The following is an 18530-nucleotide window of genomic DNA, read 5'->3' as shown; positions in this document are numbered from 1 at the left end:
CAATCACATTGGTCCTGCCCCCCCAAGTCCTGCCCACCACAAAAATCCTGGTTACTTCTGTGATGCTAACCTATACACAGGAGCAAGGGGCAAAGGAGGGGGAAGCTCAGGAAGAACATTTCAGTCCAATCCTAAATGTAAATCCCATTGAGCTCAATGGGGCTTAGTCCCAGGTAAGTGGGTATAGGATTGCAACCTTTAGGGGCTGAATTCAGTGTTCTCTGCTTGCTAACAAAAGGGCAAGTTTTAATGTGGTATAACAGAGGAATCCAGTGCAACAGCAGCACTAGCAGAAGCATGTCACACCACAGATTGCACAATCCATCGTGCAACTAAGTTACTAGCAACCTGCTTATGCATTTACTTGTGCAACAACATTCCGCTGGCATGAGCCATTTCACCAGCAGAACCAATATACCACTAAATGTCATTAACACAGCACTACATTGGAAACAGCCCACTGTGTGTGTGTGTGTGTGTGTGTGTGTGTGTGTGTGGCAGAACTTTGCAGTGGTAATCTGACAGATTTTCCAGGAAAAATAACAATAAGTGTCAACTAAAGGAATCTATCGATCAAATTTTCCACTCAGCAAGCCTGAAACTGGTTGTGTCTAATAGATGCACAGCTGGATGCTAAAGCACACTTCCACAACTTTCCTACGTAAGTTTATTTCCATAGAGTCCACAGCACAGTCCATGGATGCTGAATGGTAAAGAACACGTTTTCATGGAAAAGATTCTACATTCAGATCCCACTATCTTCAGATAAGGCTGAGTGGGTTGGAGCTGGAGAACCTGCCTGAAGCCCAGGAAGAGGGAACCTGAGGTCTCCCAGGTGGACTACAGCTCCTACCATCCCATCAGCCCCAGCCAGCAGGGCCAAGAAGTCGGGGTGATAGGAGCTGTTGTTCTATAGCAACTGGAGGATCACAGGTTAAAAATTTATTTTGGACTTATATGATCAGTATCTTTTAACAAATAATGCAAACTTTTCACCCCTTTCATTGTGCAAATCACACATCGCACCAATGAAAAGGGGTTGCTTTATTTTAATACATTGATATTCTGCCTTTCTTCCATTATAGAGTTTAAAGTAGAATACATGGGGTTCATGGGTTCTGTCACTGAGCAGACCCAGACCTGCTTAGCTTCTGCAAGTTGGCTGCAGACACATAAATAATGGAAGCTGTCTTACCTGCACATAACTTCATGGGTGAGTAAAACTCTGCACATTTCTGGATTCTTGTTTTGTCCTTCATAGGCGATAGGCTATAGAAATGTGAACAAGCATTGAGAGATGGGAATTAGCAGTAGTAGTAGTAGCAGCAGCATGTATTAGTAGTAGTATTATGTTAATTGATTTTTTAAAAAGAAAGGGAGAAAAGCAGGTCTGATTATTGAAAGTATTATATTTTTTTTCACATAGCAGGCAATCTATGCATTAAAAATATCTCATTAGAAATAGTTTGGATATGAGAAACACCAACACTTGATTAGAATGCTACAGACATAGCTTTGATTAGGAAGAAATTCAAGTAGGTAGGGAAATTAAAGAGCAGGAGACAAACAATTTGCTTGATCTTACCTGTTTTGTGACTGAGTCAATGAGCCGAACGAAGAGATCTTGTTCAGTTCTAACACCTACAGGGAACATTGAAGAACATGATAGAATAAAAATAAGACAATTCCAAAGGATCAGTTCCCCAAGTCATTAAATCAGGCATGGGGAACCTGTGGCCCTCACACTGATGGAGGCCTACAATGCCCAGCATCCCTGGCCATTGGCCGTGCTGGCAAATGAGAGTACAAGTCCCCAACAACATCTGGAGGGCCACCAATTCCCCACTCCTGCTCTAAAGTCATTCCTGCTCGATCCTCACTTGATCCCTCTTCTGATCCAAACAGATCCAGATCAATGTATTCATTGGTGCTGAGTTGAAAATTGCTCTTACATTTTCCTCCACCCCCTGGCCATTCCCCTTCTATTAATGAGAAATGAAATTGCATTTGAAAATTATCCACGGGGAGAGAAAATTTCAGTGACATTCTTATGAGTGGAATGTCTACTTCCCTTTTTAAGTGTCCAAGGTGTGCTTGCATTGTTAAAACCGTGTTTAGGGAAGACAATCTTACTCGGCTACGAGTGATCGCCGAAGAAGAAGAAGAAGAAGAAGCAAGAGTACTGTATCTTTTCTTTCACACTACAAATCATCTCACCTGTGGTCTATACCCTGTAGCCTTCCTATGCTTCAATTAAAGGCCAGAGCGAGAAATCATGTGGCAACTCCTCCCATGAGCCTGCAAGTCTGCAAACTGCTGGGGGTGTGGGGAAGGTTTAGTGGAAAGGAATATATGTGAGGGTTGCCATGTTTCAAACAAATTTGCAAAACAAAAAAAAAACCTGAAGTTTTGGAGCTATTTTTAAGGAAAATCACCCAAAACAACACTGCCAACATGGGTTGCCATACGTCCAGATTTTCCCAGATATTTTAGAGATTTCTGCCCAGACACCGCTTCCAACTGCAGTATTCTGCATATGTTTGGGAAATTCCAGACGTATGGGTGTGCCACCTCTGGCCACCTCACAACAATAAGGTAACATAAAAATGCTGACCCAACCAAAATTTGAACGTTCCCTGAAAATGAGGCAAAAAATAAAAAATGGAAGCCATTTTTGCAAAGGAAGAAAACTTTCAAGAAACTGAAGGTACAGGACTAGTGTTCATTCTCTTCTCTCTTATCTAGTAAAGCTGCCAAAATGACTGGTGGGGCGGGGGCTGCTGGTGCCCAGGAACAGGCAAGTGTTACACACACACACACACACACACACACACACATACACACCAGTGGACTGGGCAACCTACGCTGTGAACGGAGTGGTGGCCTAACATGAACATTTCTTTGCAACCTCAAAAGGAGTTAATTAAACAGCTTATCACACTTATTCACAACACCAGCCAAATGTACTTTATGCAACAGCCAGTCTTTTAAAGAACTGTGGAGTTGGAAGGGACCCCCGAGGGTCATCTAGTCCACCCCCTGCTGTGCAGGAATTCTCAACATGCAGTCCCCCACCCAATTTGAAACCAGACCAGACCCTGCTTAGTTTTACAAATGTGCTAGCCATTTTATTTCACTATCTATTGAGAGCCAGTGTGGTCTAGTGGCTGGAGTGCTGGACACTCCCCCACCTCGGCCATGAAGAATTCTGGGAATTTGTTTTGGTGAAGGAAGCTTCAAAACTGGATTGAAATAGGCACTAGTCTCAAGGAGCACGTGCATCTCTATTTTGCCCTGCTGCTACTCCAGATTAAACAGGCTTCAGTAGTTTAAAACATGAAATGAGACCTACAAAACCTATTTCCTGGAGATGGATATTTTTTCAATTTTTTAAAGAAATGAATTAAAAGAAGCAGTTTCCCATTGAATACATGCATCAGGTATGTTTTGGTCCCATGTTGCCTTTTCGGGTCATGTGAATTTGTGAGGTTTTTGAAACCATTACTGACCTGTCAATCGTATTTACCTGTGGCAGAACTGGGACCAGCATCCATACCAGGGTCAGTTATCTTTCGGACTGACTTCAGCATGGAGGTGGGGGTAAAATTTCTGATTTTAGCTTCAATCGAGACATTATCCCTTTAGAACACGAGCTCCCCAAATACTCTGATCGCTCTTTCTGAACCCTGGAGGGAGGAGACTCACCGTTACTGTAAAGAAGCTGCAGTTTGTAGTGCGTCCCGTTATTGGTTTTCTCGTTGCCTTGTTCCTGCCGGGAAGGGAGAGAGAACTGATTCAAACAGGGTTGCCGGCGCAATAGCCCATTTATTTTTTATTAAGGAGCAAGTCCCACGTATTTCAAGTAAGTGTGCATAAGGGTCTGGGTTAGCAGGAAAGTGTTTTACTGGCGCAAATGAACCTTTCCTTGAGCTGGTCGAGCTGATCCGTGGTTTACTCGGAAGTCACTCCCATTGACCTTCCAAGTAAGAGTGCCCAAGATTTGCCCCCCACCCCACCCCTTCTCCTTAAGTGCTACAGAAAAAGAGAATTTGATGCGGAGGACTTTTGCACTCCGGACATTTCCGGCTTGCCTTGACCCGGGACGGAATTTTTGCCTCTAAATTTTGACCCCGATAGCCTGTATAATTTAGTTTCACTAAAATGTGTGTTTGTGTGTTTTAAATAGCGACTGATGGAGACGTGATGTTGCCTCCTGGACCGGCAATCCGGGATGATGGGGCTTTGGAGACAGAAATTTTAGCAGAGGGTTCATTTCAGTCTTTCCAGCACTTGACCTGGAAATTCCCTAGAAAAAGACGGGAGGGGGAGAAGGGCCCAGAGAGAAGTGTTGGGGAGGAAGGGAGGAGGAGGACTTAACATCTTATTTTAAAATTACGTCAGCAGTCACCTACTGGACCAGAGAAGATCCCATCGGTTAATGACATGCAGTATAACTCGACAAAGAAAACGCAGGGCGCTAGTTTTAAACGTATATGCCCAGTAGCCGCGGGGAGCATCAGCTTCGCCAAAGTTAAGGACTTCTAAGTCCTGATGGGAATCGCGTAAAGAATGCAGTTCTTAAGCAAGCTTACGAGAGAGTAAACCCAACGGCGCACTTTTGAACCAACAAGGTTAGGCGCGTGCTGCAGAAGTGCTTAACTCTGGCAGAATCGCGGGCCGCTTTGCAGGAAGGCTCCCAAGACTTGCAGGAAGCTAAACTGACAAGCCTCTGAGCCCAGATGAAATCAACCAGCAAGGAAGTTCTCTTGAGCTGGTAGTAATGAACGGGAGCTGCACTTGCGGGGCTCAGGTGTATTTCGATCGGCGCTTTGCGCAGGAGAACCTCCTGGCAGTGGGTTGCGCCTTTTTAACTCCAGGGAGAAACTGATAAATCAATCCTTGCCAAGAAGATTCAGTTCCTAGGAATTAGCAGGCGCTGTTTTTGCTGCTGATTTTTAAAGGGCAATCCGAGGGTGCTGGAGGGTGCAGCTGGGTGCTATTTCACAAGCCCCAATTCTAGCGATTGTTTTCTTAGAAGTCGGTAGCATCTCAGCTTGATCGATCTCTTTAAAAATTGCGCTAACACTAAGGAGCGAGACACAAGTTGGGTGACGAGGAGGGGCTTTGGGGTGGGGTGGGGTGGATCAGAGAGAGCGATCAAGCCTAATAAAAGCCTTACTTTGTCGTTTTCCACGAAGTCCACAAACGCCGTCCTCTCGATCTCCACGGGCTGCCCTTGCCGGTCGTAAAGCGCCAAGACGAAGTGGAAAAAATTTGACTTTCTCAAGTTGGAGGGCGGCTGCTTTTCGAAGTGGGCTCGCGACAAAGCCACGCCGCTGTGGAAGAAAGGAAAAGGAAAAAAGGAGGGAGAGAAGTGGAATGAATGAGCAAATGTGAACGGACGTAAAATAGGCGCCGCGGCTGAGCGCGATCCTAAGCCTGCGCCCGGTGGGCCTCCCAACGCAGCGCGCATGCGAGTTCAGCGTTGGTTTGCAGTCCTGGATACACGCTTCCTAGGAGCAAGCCCCGCTGAATTCAGTGGGACTTCCTTCCAACAGTGAGCAGGCACAGGATTGCCACTGAGAGTTTCAGAGTCAAACACGGATAGGATCCGGCCGTTACTTTCATTTCCGCATGCTATACTCAGTCACACACAGAGAGCGAGACGGACGAGTTTTGTGACACTTTAAAAACCAACAGGTTTCTTCGGCCAGAAAGCTAAAGTTCTTTTCATCGAATGCAAGAACTCTTTCCTCCTCCTCCTCTTCTATTTCCAAATTATTTTAGTCTGGTTGCTAACCGTTAATATGTGCCCGACAGAAAGAAAGCAAACACTGAAGGCGTCTGACGGATCGGGGACTCTAAGTTTCTGCCTCAAGAACTATTTGACAGGGCCTTTAAGGTGTCACAATGTTGTTGTTGTTGTTATTGTTTATTTATTTACTTTTGGTAGTGGGCACAGAGGGGGACGGGGCGGGGAGCAGCACAGGGGAAAGAGCCCCAATAGACGATTCACCTGCAAGAAGCCCGCCTCAGAGTCTAGCACGGTTGGCTTGAGGTGGCCCAACCAATATTCCGCTTCCCGTGCCTGGGAGGCAGAATATCTTCCACATTTTATCATTGCATTATATGTAAGATAAAATTAAAATAAATCAAAATAAACCAAGCTGTTTTCCTTTTGCTAATCTTTAACGCTGCAAACCCCCCACCCCCCCACCCCCAAAAAACCGCCTCAAAACAACTCTTGCACGGACCGGGCCGCCTCCCCCCTGTCTAACAGTAAGGCCGGCTCCGTCTGATGACTTTCATTCTCATCTTCTTCGCCAACATTTTTTATCATAAATTCGGGGGAAGCTGAAGGATAATAACCCTTTGGGTACTTGGAGGGGAGAGTTGTGGTGTTTGTGTTTTTAAAAGATATCCTGGTGATTTACCAGTACTAAACAGAAGCTCCGGAGCTGGAGGTCAGAGAAGAACCGGGAAATCTCCGAAGTAGTTTCGTTTCTTGGGTGCCAGCAGCCTTCAAACATACGCAAATCCGTTCATTTCTCCCTCTCAACAGCCTGGTCTTGTTAGGAAGCAAGGTCCATTGAGAAATAGCCCAGGGCAAAAGAGCTTGGTCTAAGCATTCCCAACCACCAAAGGTCCCTGTTCGCTTTAGACCCGATCCAGCTCGCCAACCCCCGACGCCTGAGGCTCAGTGGACTACTTTCAAGTTGCTGGTCCCGGGAGGAGGTGAGGAAAGTGTCTTGTTAAACAGCAGCGAAGCGACTTCTGTGCGCTTCCCGTTAAGAACCCAATTCGGATCAATGAATGGTGATCAATACGAGGGGCTTCCCCTCCCATTCTATATGGCTGCCCCGTTTCGAAACGCATCGCTTAGGGGCGGTGCGGCGGGAGGAGGACAGTGTAGCACTGAACCGGGAAAGTTCATCGATTTCGGAGAAACTGCGAAAGGAAGTGCTCGCTTAAGCCCGGGGCGTCGATAGTGTCAATGGCACGATTTGCAATTTCCTAATTGCCAATGCAATCTGGAGCAGGGTCATTCGGAAATTTAGTCCTACTGTTTTCATGGAGGCTTGCAAGCCAGGTAAGCGCTGTCTAAAACTGCCCTCTTGGCAGCCCCAATCCTCTCAACGAATTTAGTGAAAAGCAAGTCGCAAAGCTTTCAGCGGACTCTGAACTCTTTCAGGTAGAGTCGCGCGGCGAAGGGCGGGCGGCGGTGAGAGCAGGAAGTGGAGTGTATCTGAGACAAGGCGCATACCTGTCGCCTTTACAGCCTCCCTGCTTTCGGAGGAGGGACCGCTGGACAGGACGAAACTTCCAAGACAAGGCAGGCCCATCCAGCTGGCTCCAAAGTCAAGGCGGTTAGGATTGGTGGCTCGCTGACCAGTGAACAAGCGAAGATAAATACTACCGGGCCCTGCGCGTGTTCAGCAGATGTAGGCTAGGAGCCTTCACTGGAATAGATTCTCACTTGATCCAATCCGTTTCTTCGCTTACATGTAAGTTCCTCGGAGTTAAGTTTGCATAGGATCGTATATTTGACTCCCCCTCCTCCCTCCAAATCCCTTTCTTCTTGCACGGATTTTATGCATATCTTCCGGAGTAAATCCTACCGCTTTAAATAGCCCCCGCTGCCGTTGTTAACTGTGCAAAACAATAGGAGTTGAGCACTGACTTTTGACTACGGCCTGCTGCCTGCTTCGCTCTCCTGCCCTGTTTTACGAAGGTTTACTCTAAATCTCACGGATCCCACTGGGACTTCCTCCCATGTTAACTTCACAACCCTAGACATGCCTGCTCAGAAGTAAGTCCCATTGGTTTAATGGGATTCGCTCACAGGTAAATGTATAGGGTTGCAGTCTGAGGGTGCAGGCAGTCTTGCCGGTTCAAGATTATCTGTTCTAGGCCCGTTTACGCTGGAGAGAAGCCCCATTAGATTCCGTGGGGCTTATTTCCCAGTAAATATGCAAAAGGTCGGGTCTGAAGAACGGTCAACGCGACAGCGTTTTAAAAACATAATTCTGATAATTCCCACTAAAAGCAAAAGGATTTGTTTCCAGGAAAAATTGCTCAGGCAACACCCTTTGACCTAGGAAGTTTGTTCAGGATTGGGGCAGCCTGTTTATTCATTGGCAGGAAATGGCGGGACACAACTTTCCAAGCATGTATTGAAGACCAAGAATTAATTTTGGTTTACCCCGCTTTAAATCCCCGAATTAACCCCGGATTGCTCTATCACAACACTGAGGAAAATGGGGAGACACTTGCGACTGTTTGAAGATCCAAAATCCTACTTTATTTTCTAGGAAAGTCTAATTGCTTAACCTCCCAGAAAGTTTAATGGGACTTCCTGCTAATTTAAACATGCGTCTAAGAGCATTGGAAAGGCATTTAAAATTCTATTTCCCTTTTTAAAAAAAACCTTTCCATTGAATTTAGTTAACTCCGTCTGGACAAGAAGAGTTTTATTTCCTCGTTTCATTACGGCAGAGTTTTATTTCCTCAACGGAGTTTGAAAGTTTGGGGCGGTTGTTTGTTTTTGCGCCTCCAGGTGGGAAGACCTGTTAGAACAATCAGAGGGGGGAAACCTCCCCCAGCGAAAGCCGATCCTGCCGCTTTCTTCGCAGGAGGAGGGAGGCGACGGCCCTGGAGAGAAGATGGATGTTTATTTTCGCTCTCTTGCAGGATAGACTGAATTCTCCCTGCCTTCCAGTTCAGCCCGGAAAATCCTGTCATATGCCTAGGAACAGAAACTTTTCCTACTCCTAGAGCCCAGCACCGTTCTGACCCGTCTCCGATTTTCTCCTCTGCAAATTCCAGATCTATTGGGAAATTGATTTAGGAAAGAAATCCACTTAGCAAAGCTGTGATCCTGCAGACTGGCGCTGATGCGCGTTAGGTAAAAAGTCCCGTCAAACTCCAGAGGCGGCCGCCCGGCGAAGAAGCGCGCGCGGGTTTGCCGCGTTAAAAAGTCTTCGGAACACGCGCGCAAGTTCTACCTAGGTGGATCTAAACGGATCGGTGTCAGTGGAAGCTGCTCCCGGCAATCACCTTTTGCGTGAGAGTCTTGTCAGGCCACGACTTCAACCTCACAAAAAATCCTCAATGCGAACAAAAAAGTCTCGGCTTACTTCAAACCTGTGCCTTCCTTGTCGGGCAGGTGTTGCTGGAACCGCTGGAGCTTATTTGCAAGGACGCGTTTCCGGGATCGGCGCGCTGGTTTTCATCCTCTCCCGCTTTTCTTAGAAAGCAAATCTATCGCACGGACTTAGCAGCTGGTGGTGTCTCGGTTCCTAACGCCAAGAGCCGCCAGAAGGAGACACGGGGTGGATCTCTGTCTTTGGAGAGGAGTTTTAGACCTTCCTCGGGCTGCGATCCTCCTCCAGCACTCTTTTCGAGAAGTCTCAGAGTTCAACGGAAATTACTTCTGTGTAAGCACCCGTTAGGTTTGGGCTAGGATATTTGCCTGGCGCAGCTGGCCGATTAAAGCGCAGCGGAGTCTGGGCGCAGATGGAGTTTGCTCCTGCGCCGGTGACTTTCCTTTTCGGAAACTGAGCTTTAAAGCCTCCGGATTCTCTCGGCTTTAGTCAGCTTCCCTTCCTGAAGGCCGTGAAGCTAAGCTTAAAGCCACGAAAGATCCGCGGCTCTTTTAAAGCCTGGGATCCATAGTGATCTCTCTTCCTCCACGTTTCCTTCTGTGGATCTTCTTTTCGGGTCAAGAGCATTTGGGACCGCTCGGTCTTAAATCCCATTTGTTACATGGCTCCGAATTAAAAGTTAGTCTGCCTTGCGCAGAGTGTGCGGGTTGCTAAGTGAGATCAATGGTCCGTTTTAGGGCACAGATTTCTTTGAAACTCCCGTCGGTATATATGCATTGTTATTATTTAGCGGAGTTTACTTTCAGTAGAGCTTCAGCCGAGTTCAGATTTTACACCCCAACACAAATCCATTGTCGCTCCATTGATCGGAATGTCATTTCCTGCCTACTTATATATTATATATTTAAGGCGCCTCATCTTAAGCTTGCTTGCTCCAAAGTAAATCCCATCGACTTCAATTAGATTTACAGCGCAACCCTAACCCTACCTACTCAGAACTTAAGTACTAGTGAATTCAAAGACGGTTTACTCTCGGGTAAATGGAGTTAGGATTGCACCCTTACAAATGCGTTTAGGATCGCAGCCCCGCTCGCTTTAAATCCGCTACACTGTAGCTATCCGATTATTGTTAGTTTTTCCAGATTAGGTCATTCAATTTGCTTGCAACCCTGTCGCCCGCCGCCGGCATTTTAAGGCTGCAATCCTGCCCCAAATTACTTCAGAGTAAGCCCCATTGAAATCTACTTTTGAGTAGACACGGTTAAAATTGCGCTGTAAAGTGGGGTGCATAGTGCCCCTCTCCCCCACCCCCGTAACATTTTAGCATCCGGGCTTTGAAGTGTGGGATAAATTTAAAAGGCGGCGTTGTTTTTTACTTAAACTGAGTCATGCAGCTGCAGGCTGGGAGAACCTGGAGAAGATACTCTGCATTAACATCTGCAAGTTCCTCCATCCTTCAGGGGCTTATGCTGAAAGCTGATTTCAGACGAACCTCCTGAGTGTATGAACTGCGATGGCGACAGGGCAAGGTTTTGGGGTCAGAGGTCTAGGGCCCCACTCCGCCGATTAAGCGTGGGGCTAGCTCACCTCACTGAAGTAAAGGAAGCAATGCACATTCTCAGCTCAAGTTGGGGTGGTGCATAATGAGCGCCCTAAGTTCAGCAGCGCTATCTGAATTGGGGCCAGGGAAGATCAGAACGGTGGATTCACCGCCTGCATCAGTGGTCCTCCTGTCTGCTGGCGGAAAAGCATCCTGGTTGTGGCGGTGGCAGGATTGCAGCCTAAAATCACCTAACAGCATTTAAAGTGCAGAAGAACAGAACAGCATCCCTATAAGTGTCTACAAACATGTCCCATGGTGCCTGTTCCTTAAGCGGGGGGTGGGGTGGGGGCTAACAGCACGATCCTTGGGATGTTAGTAAGCCGCTGAAGTACTCGGAAGTAAACCCCTTCCTTTCGGAGGAGCCGAAGACTTCCTTGGAACAAAGTCTCCAAAACTCAATGGCACTTGCTTTCCGGTAAGACATCGCTGGGATTTCACAGTTAAAGCGACTCCCACCCTCGCAAAAAAGGTATTACACTGATTCTGCCCCCACCAGGGGAAAGGCCGTAGCTTTGGAGCATGCGGGATCTCCCCAGCTGGTCCTGGTTATCACGAGTGCATTAAAACGTAAATAAATAAACGGGAATCGCCGGGATCACAGCAAGAACCTCCCGCGGTTCCAGAGTCACTGCGGATCGTTAACGGGTTATTTGGAGAGAACTACGAGGAGCAAAGGAAATAATCGTCGCGATCATCATCACTTTTTTTCTTTTTCAAGACTCAGGGTTTGGTCCACTTACCTTTGAGCGGCGACGTTAGCGTCCACCACGCCGACATTCCTGACCCAGGACCGGACAGGATCCATCTCCGAGCCCAGCACCTTGTCTTTCAGGATGGGTCCTCTTCCTAAAGTATCTTGGATCCCAAACATTGGAGAAGATTATTCCAAAACACAAACCAAAACAACGGTCCCCCCCACCCGCGCAACGCGCGCTCCCCTTTCCGGACGAAGCTGAAACTTCAAAACAAGGAGGCGCAGAAATCCCAAGAAGTTGGCCTGAGGGGCTCCTTCCGTCTTTAAGGAGGACCTGGGCTGCTGCTCGGACACTTTAAGAAGAGAAAGGGAATAAAGGAGTGGTGGCGGGGGTGCTGCGCGAGTTTCCGTCCCTCTCTCGCTTCTCGCAGATCGAAGTTGTTGCTGCTGCGCTGATCAGCCCCTTGCGAGGCCGGCGATCATCTTCCGAAGAAGCCCCGCCGGAGAGGAGAAGGCGGGACAGCGCGGTCCTGGCTCAGCCTCAGGGATCACCTGCTCGGCGGAGACACCCGGGTCGCCTTGACGGCTCCCTAATCCACGAGGAAAAAGAGGAAGGGGAAGGAAAGTGGGCGGGGAGGGAGGAAGAAAAGAAAAGAAAAGAAGCCGGGGATCAATGGGGAAAGAAAAGGACGCGGCGCAGCTAAGGCGAGTCTGATTACAGCCTCTGAACCCGCAAAGCGCGGCTGGTTTTCGGTGCCCAGATCCCCATGAATGGGTTACAGCGCCGGGAGAGAACGTCCTAGGAAAGGGGCGGAGCGCGCTGCCAAATAAGGCGCCGTCATTTGCATAGTGTCGCCCCATTGGACGAGAAGGGGAGACTCGGTCTCCAAACTGATACACGCGGGCAGCGGCGGCGGCGGCTTACAAGGAGCGCGGAGTTAAAACAACCACAACTGGTGGGCGGGGCGCCTTTCCGAGGAAGGCGAGTAAGTTGCTTACCAAATACTTTGTATGCGGCTTGTTAACCTCTGGTTCTGGAAGAAGGGGACCGAGATCAGCCTCCTTCGCGGCTGCAAATGTTACTCTTCCTCCACCGAGCGTCGTCCCATTCCCCCCCCCCCCGTGTTCCATTTTATAGTGTAGTAGTAGTAGTAATAAATTAATTAATTAATTAAGAATGTGTTGCTGTGTTAGATATATCGTTTCACGCGTCTGGTGGGAAACAGGAAGGACTTTGAAGAGGGAAAGAGATCCCAGCAATGTGCTATTTGTGAGGAGAGGTAGGACTCCCAGTCTTACACGCTTACTCGGTAGCAAGTCCCTTTGAAAGCAGCGGCTTATTTCTGAGTAGACATGCATAGGACGGGGCAGCAAAATACTTCTTTTAAATTCTCTGTTGGAGGGTGCTTGGGGTGGCGATGAAAAGGGGATCCAGCCATACGTCTCGATCCATCTTCCAAACGTTTCACAGCTCGCGGGATCTGGATATAGGCACCCCCGCTTCTTCACACACATCAGGCTCCCACTTCTCAGAAAAAACCCGAGGCTGGTTGTTGTTCTTTAGCCCTTTGCAGCCCGATCCTGTGCATATGTACTCAGAAATAAGCCACAGCTTCCAAAAGGACTTACTCTCAAGTAAGCGTGCAGAGGATTATAGTCCTCTTGTCATATATGTCGTAGGTGTGTGTGTCCCCACACATGGAGACACAAAACTTCTTTGTAATGAATCATGCAAAACATACTGACCCAACGTTGCAGCCTCGCCATCCACCCACGCTCATTTTACTGGAAATAATAGCATCTCTATATAAATTAAGCTGGCTTGGTGTCATTTACCTCCCACCCACCCCCCTGTTCCTTTTGTACTGCGATCTGGGGTATAGATCTGCCCCTGAAATCTATATAACACCAACGCGAAAACAGATTTCAAGACAATGAATGCAAATCTGGACTCAGAGACCATCTGCCAGATGAGGGAATCAGATGTCCCCCAGTTAAAGCGACAGAGCCTGGGCTTGCCTCATTATGCACAGCTCCCCTCCTAAACTCCTCTCGCTCTTAAAGGTAACGTGGAACTCCGCTTTCAAACCAAACCCTGGGGTTAGCCTCGACTTTTAAAACTTACGCTTATATTTCTGTCGCAAGAGTGGTTTTGCCCTTTTTTTAATCAACCCTTTACAATACATAAAGGTTTACAATTCTTTTTAAGGAATAGACTTGGGAAGTATGTATTTGTGTGATGGGGTTTTTTTCCTCAGGATTAGGAGGGGTTGGGAAAAGAAAGGGTGATTTCTAAATTATTCTGTCCATATTCATGACAGCTCTGGCGTTAGATGACCTAATAAATCTAAAGCCACCGCGGTGCACAAATACTTAGCATTTACCTCCCTCTCTCCACCCACCAATGGATATTATCCTAGGAATTGAGATATCTTAATATAAGGCTTTGCTTCTATTTTTAAAGGAATTTCGAAAGGTTGTTGTTGTTTTTTAAGCAAATTTTAAAATAAAATCCTAGCACAATTTGTCCTTTCTGTCATGCTAGAGACAATCCTGGGGGAAATCCCAGCGGGATTTTCTCCTGCGCAAAATCGCCTGAATTAATGCGAGCAGGATGTGGCTGTTGCGCGGCTCTCTTGCTTTTCGTTGGAGCTTCCGCAGGAGAACTTCCCTGCCCTGTCAGGCAAGGAACAGGAAAAGTCTCCAAGCCGTTGGTCTTCTATAAATGTTCTTAAGCAATACCTTAAATCCCTGAAAGGATTTGCCTGCATTGAGCAGTCCTTACTTTCTAACGCAATGACACTAATTTCGTTTTCAACGCAGCGCGATCCTGTATCACGTTTGAATGGAACCCATCACATTTATTGCGCCCTAAAGTTGCACTGAAATGAATGGGGTTTTTGAGTAAATCGCACGTGGGAGGATAACGCGCTCTCTGGCAACGGCCAACCCCGTGGATAACAAAGCCGTTTACTCCAACTCAGCAGGTCTACTCTGGAGCAAATGGAGGCTGGTGAGTAAATTACGGTGGCCTCAGTGGCTGCACTATTACCATCGCTTCTTCCGCGGATTTCAACGAAGCTGCCTCTAGAATAAGCAGTTAAAGGGCTGCAACTTCCATCGCACGAAGACAGTTTTCAGCTTTATTTCCAAAATCTTGGCTCTCTGGTCAAGCACAAGAAGGGGTTAATGAAACATCACTGATACTCTCTATGTATTGTGTCTGTGTACAAACACACACTTCCTCCCTAAATGGAACTGCAGACCGTACACGCGCTTACCTAGGAGCAATTCCCAGTGAACTCAACCGGACTTACTTCTGAGTAGACATGCCTAGGATTGAGCTGTAAAGGATGCGATCCTACAACTCATATACATTTAAAGCACATTTCACACGGCGTCTTCCAAAGAACTCTGAGAACTAGAGCTTGTGAAGGATGCTTGGAACTGTGGCTCTGTGGTGGGAACTACAGTTCCCCGGATACTTTTGGGGGGACCACGTGCTTTAAATGCAGGGCGTGGAAGTCAGTCAGACTTGCGGAGGGTCCTTCTACAAGCTTGTAGTCCTGTGCATGCTTCAAAGGAATCAGCGGGATTGCTTCTGCGCTAACACTTCGAGGATTGCCGTCATAGAAAAGCGAAGTGACTGGCTTTGCTCACGCAGATTTGTCCCGGGGTGTAAACGTGCTCTCTTCCCGGGCAAGGGAAAACAGGAACACGCACACAGACAGTGTCCTGTGTGTCCCGAAGCTCCTGAGGGATTCTGGCTTTTAGGGAAGGGGGAGAGAAGGTCAGGGGACGCGGTCAGGAACTGGGCTGCCTTCTCGCCTCTAACAGCTGCCACCAAAATTTTGTGCTTCAGGGAAAACGAGCGAAGCCTGCCTGCCTGCCTCCCCATCTTTCTCCCCCATAGCCCCAACTCAAGGTGAACCTTCCCCGGGTCCAAGGCCAAGTTAAAGGCCCGCCGCGGATGCCGTGCAGCGCATTGGAAACTGCGCAAACTAATCCAAACCTGGAACTTCAGTTCGGACCGCTGAGGTAGGTTGAAGGTGCGTCAACGCCTTTCTCGAGCACACCTGAAAGTGGCGCAAAAGAGGAGTGTGACCCTCCTAGTTCATCTCCGGAAACCTTTCCCTTCATGGGTGCAGCCAGGATTTTTTTTGGGGGGGGCAGGCTTTTGTCAGAGGGGCAGAACCCCAGATTTGTATTGATGGGGGCAGCTGCCCCCCTTGGCCACGCCCATGTTGCCCTCTCTTGCCTCAGTTTACTTCCTCGCTCTTGTTGTTTTTAAAGCCTCAAGCCCTCCTTCTTCTGGGAGGATTTCAGAACCAGGTACCGGGACTGGGATGTTTTCATTGTAGCAAGTGCAACCTGGGCTTTGTACACATCATGAATTTAAGCAGACAGGCACATATCTCCACCGCCATCACCACACACACAGGCACACAACCTTGGTTTACTCCTCACCGAGCTACAGTTCCCAGCACCCTTAATAAACTACAGTTCCTAGGAGCCTTTGTGGGGGCAACGGATCAGAAGAATGCTTTTTGATTTAAACGTTATCTGAGTCACCCAAAAGGTCCAACAAGTCAATTTCCGTGCAGTTAGTAGTAGTAATAGTAATAGCAGCAGCCTATGCAGATTTAATTAGAGTGCTGTACTAGAACCTGGGAGACGAGGGTTCAAATCCTCTCTCAGCCGTGAATTCAGAATACACTACCTCATAGGGTTGGTTGTTGTGCAGATATGTAGGTCACATCGAGTTCATTGGAGGAAATGTGGGGTATTATAAATTATAAATGTTAATAATAATAATATTGATGATGATGATGAAAAGGAAGAAGACCATCCAGTTTAGCTTTATAATTGCTATTAATTCTATTGCCAAGGGAAACTCCCCCCTCCCACCAGAAGAAAACACCCCTTTGTTACATATTCTAGGATAAAGCCATTGCTTCTATGAAAAGAAAGCAAACGTCAGACAATCGCTTTGTCTTGGTAGGTTTGGCGGTTCGGATGTCTTTTTAAACCACAGACGTATAAGAATGTCAGAAGTTCTGTGCTGGGTGAGATCAAGAGTCCTCTAACCCGGCATCCTGTTCCCTGCAAAGGCCGATCCAGTGCTCTGGGGAATCCCGCAAGCAAAGCCCAGTCCCCCCCCCCCCCGAAATTGATACTGACTCTGAAGCTGGAGATCCCGTTTAGCCCTGAATAAAAGCGTTGACAGACCTTTCCTCCTCCACGAACGGGAGGAATCCCCTTTCAAAGCCGTGTAAACCATGGATCCTGTGGCGGAGGGTTCCACAAATTAACGACGCCGGAAGGGAGCGTTTCTCGTTCAGAGTTACCAGCAGCCGAAAGAAAAGAGCTTGCCGGCTGCCACCTCTTGGCCATGAGCCCATCTTCCTACCCACTACCCACTACGTAATTCGGCTTAAGCAACCCACACCGGCTCCACTTTATCTCCAAGTATTATTCCACTCCTGCACGGCTTTTGGGGCGCTTTAAGGCGCCATCCTATCCAGACACAAGCCGCGCTGAGCTTGTGCATCGCCTCCCTTAGGAGTTGTTTCCTTACCGTTTTTTGGAGCAAAAGAAATCAGTAAATAATGTAGAAAGTTTTGTTTCGCTTTGTTTTCGGACTTCTTGGTTCAGCCCTGCAATTCCGAAGGCGCTGCGCGCGCCACACATCCGTACAGCTGGGCGACTCTTAGGAGTAAGCGCCTTGGGGGCGGGTTCCCAAGCGGGGCTCATTGTATCCAATGCTAGTCCGACTCAGAGTAGACCCGCTGAAATGAATAGACAGAGGCTATCTTGATGTCAGTGGGTCTACTCTGAGTAGGATTTGAGGTGGTGCCCAACTAACTTCTACTCAGAGTAGACCCACTGAACGGAACAGGCTTAAGTTAGTAAGGTCTATTGACTGCAAGGGGTCTAACTCTGAGTATGACTAGTGCTGCTTACAACCCTCCATTACTTGAACTTCCTTCCCACTCTGAAAGCAACAGGACTTCAGTAAAGTCAGAACCAGGGATGCAGTAATAAATTCTTAAGGTCAGGGGCAACAACAGCGAATTTTTGACCAATGCAAACGTTATGGTTTCGATACCGAGGCAACTTTTCTCTCGTTCCTCTCCTTAACATCCAGCCTGACTGATAAAGAACTCTGACTGGGGGATCTGAAAGCTCCCTCCCTCTTTTGTTACTCCCTCTTTTTGTTGGCCATAATAAGGGACTTTCGTATTTTTCAGATTAAAAATGGCAGCTTGACCCTTAGATATGTGTGCTAATGGGACAACCCCTCTTTAGCTTATTTTAAATATTTCTCTCAGAGAAAACTTACTTCTTTGGCCTGCAGGAAACAGGTGAAGATGCCCCAGGATGTGACATCATCATCCCTGCTGTGAAATAAGTGTTGGTTCTTCTCCCAGCTTCACTGCATCACTGGTCATCATCATCACTACCTTGTTCCCTTAATTTCAGAGGGATCTGTGTTCAACTAACTTTAGCTAGAACCAAGCTAAACGTACCTGGGAGCAAGCCCCCAAGGAATTCTGTAGGATTTACTTCTGAGTAGACATGTTTAGGTGTACACTGCTGGTCTGGATCCAACCTCTAGTGGTTAGCTTTGCCAGTCAGTCTTTTCTGGGAAGATCTCTGGCCAAGGAGGATAGATTTAATTTTACATTTCAAAGCTCCTTTGCTAGGGGAGGGGCTTCTGATGGTCCCAGATTGAATCCCCAGCATCTCCAGCGAGGGCTGGGAGAAACCTTGGATTGCCTCTGCCTGTCAGTGAGTAAATGGACCAATGGTCTGGGTCAATACATGGTCCTATGTTCAGGTGTTGGCTCTTAGGGAATGAAGGCATCGCACTTCACATGGCCATATCCTGTCCTGGAATGATATGCTCCTTCCTTCTGGTGCTCCAGACTCCAGCCCACCCACATTTAGAGAAGCACAATTTTCATTATGATCCTTGTCTCTGAAATAATGTAGGCACCTAAGGATGAGATGCAACCTGATTCACAAACCACCTGTATCTGAGCCTTTTAATTAAATTGGGGAAACTGTTGCCTTCATTTAAGCCAGCTTACATTGACATCCAGCCCCCTTTGCTTGAAGCTGGCAG

At 47.6% G+C, this 18530-nt stretch overlaps 1 protein-coding gene across 2 annotated transcripts in view; it reads right to left on the bottom strand.

Moving 5' to 3' along the window:
- Positions 1-11760, bottom strand: part of EBF2 (EBF transcription factor 2) — a 269896-nt gene extending 258136 nt beyond the window's left edge. For both annotated transcript variants that reach the window (XM_053366518.1, XM_053366517.1), the window contains exons 1-5: positions 11448-11760; positions 5180-5336; positions 3706-3769; positions 1586-1641; positions 1196-1269 (exon numbers count right to left, since the gene is read on the bottom strand). In XM_053366518.1, the coding sequence (XP_053222493.1) occupies positions 1196-1269; positions 1586-1641; positions 3706-3769; positions 5180-5336; positions 11448-11578 (482 nt within the window). In that variant the 5' untranslated portion in view covers positions 11579-11760. The remainder of the gene's footprint in view (positions 1-1195; positions 1270-1585; positions 1642-3705; positions 3770-5179; positions 5337-11447) is intronic.
- Positions 11761-18530: the final 6770 nt, after the last annotated feature.

Source organism: Podarcis raffonei, chromosome 15, assembly GCF_027172205.1.
Source record: "Podarcis raffonei isolate rPodRaf1 chromosome 15, rPodRaf1.pri, whole genome shotgun sequence".
In the NCBI taxonomy this organism is placed as follows: Eukaryota; Metazoa; Chordata; class Lepidosauria; order Squamata; family Lacertidae; genus Podarcis; species Podarcis raffonei.
Note: the sequence above shows the minus strand (reverse complement) of the source record. Positions and strands in the feature narration are given on the sequence as shown.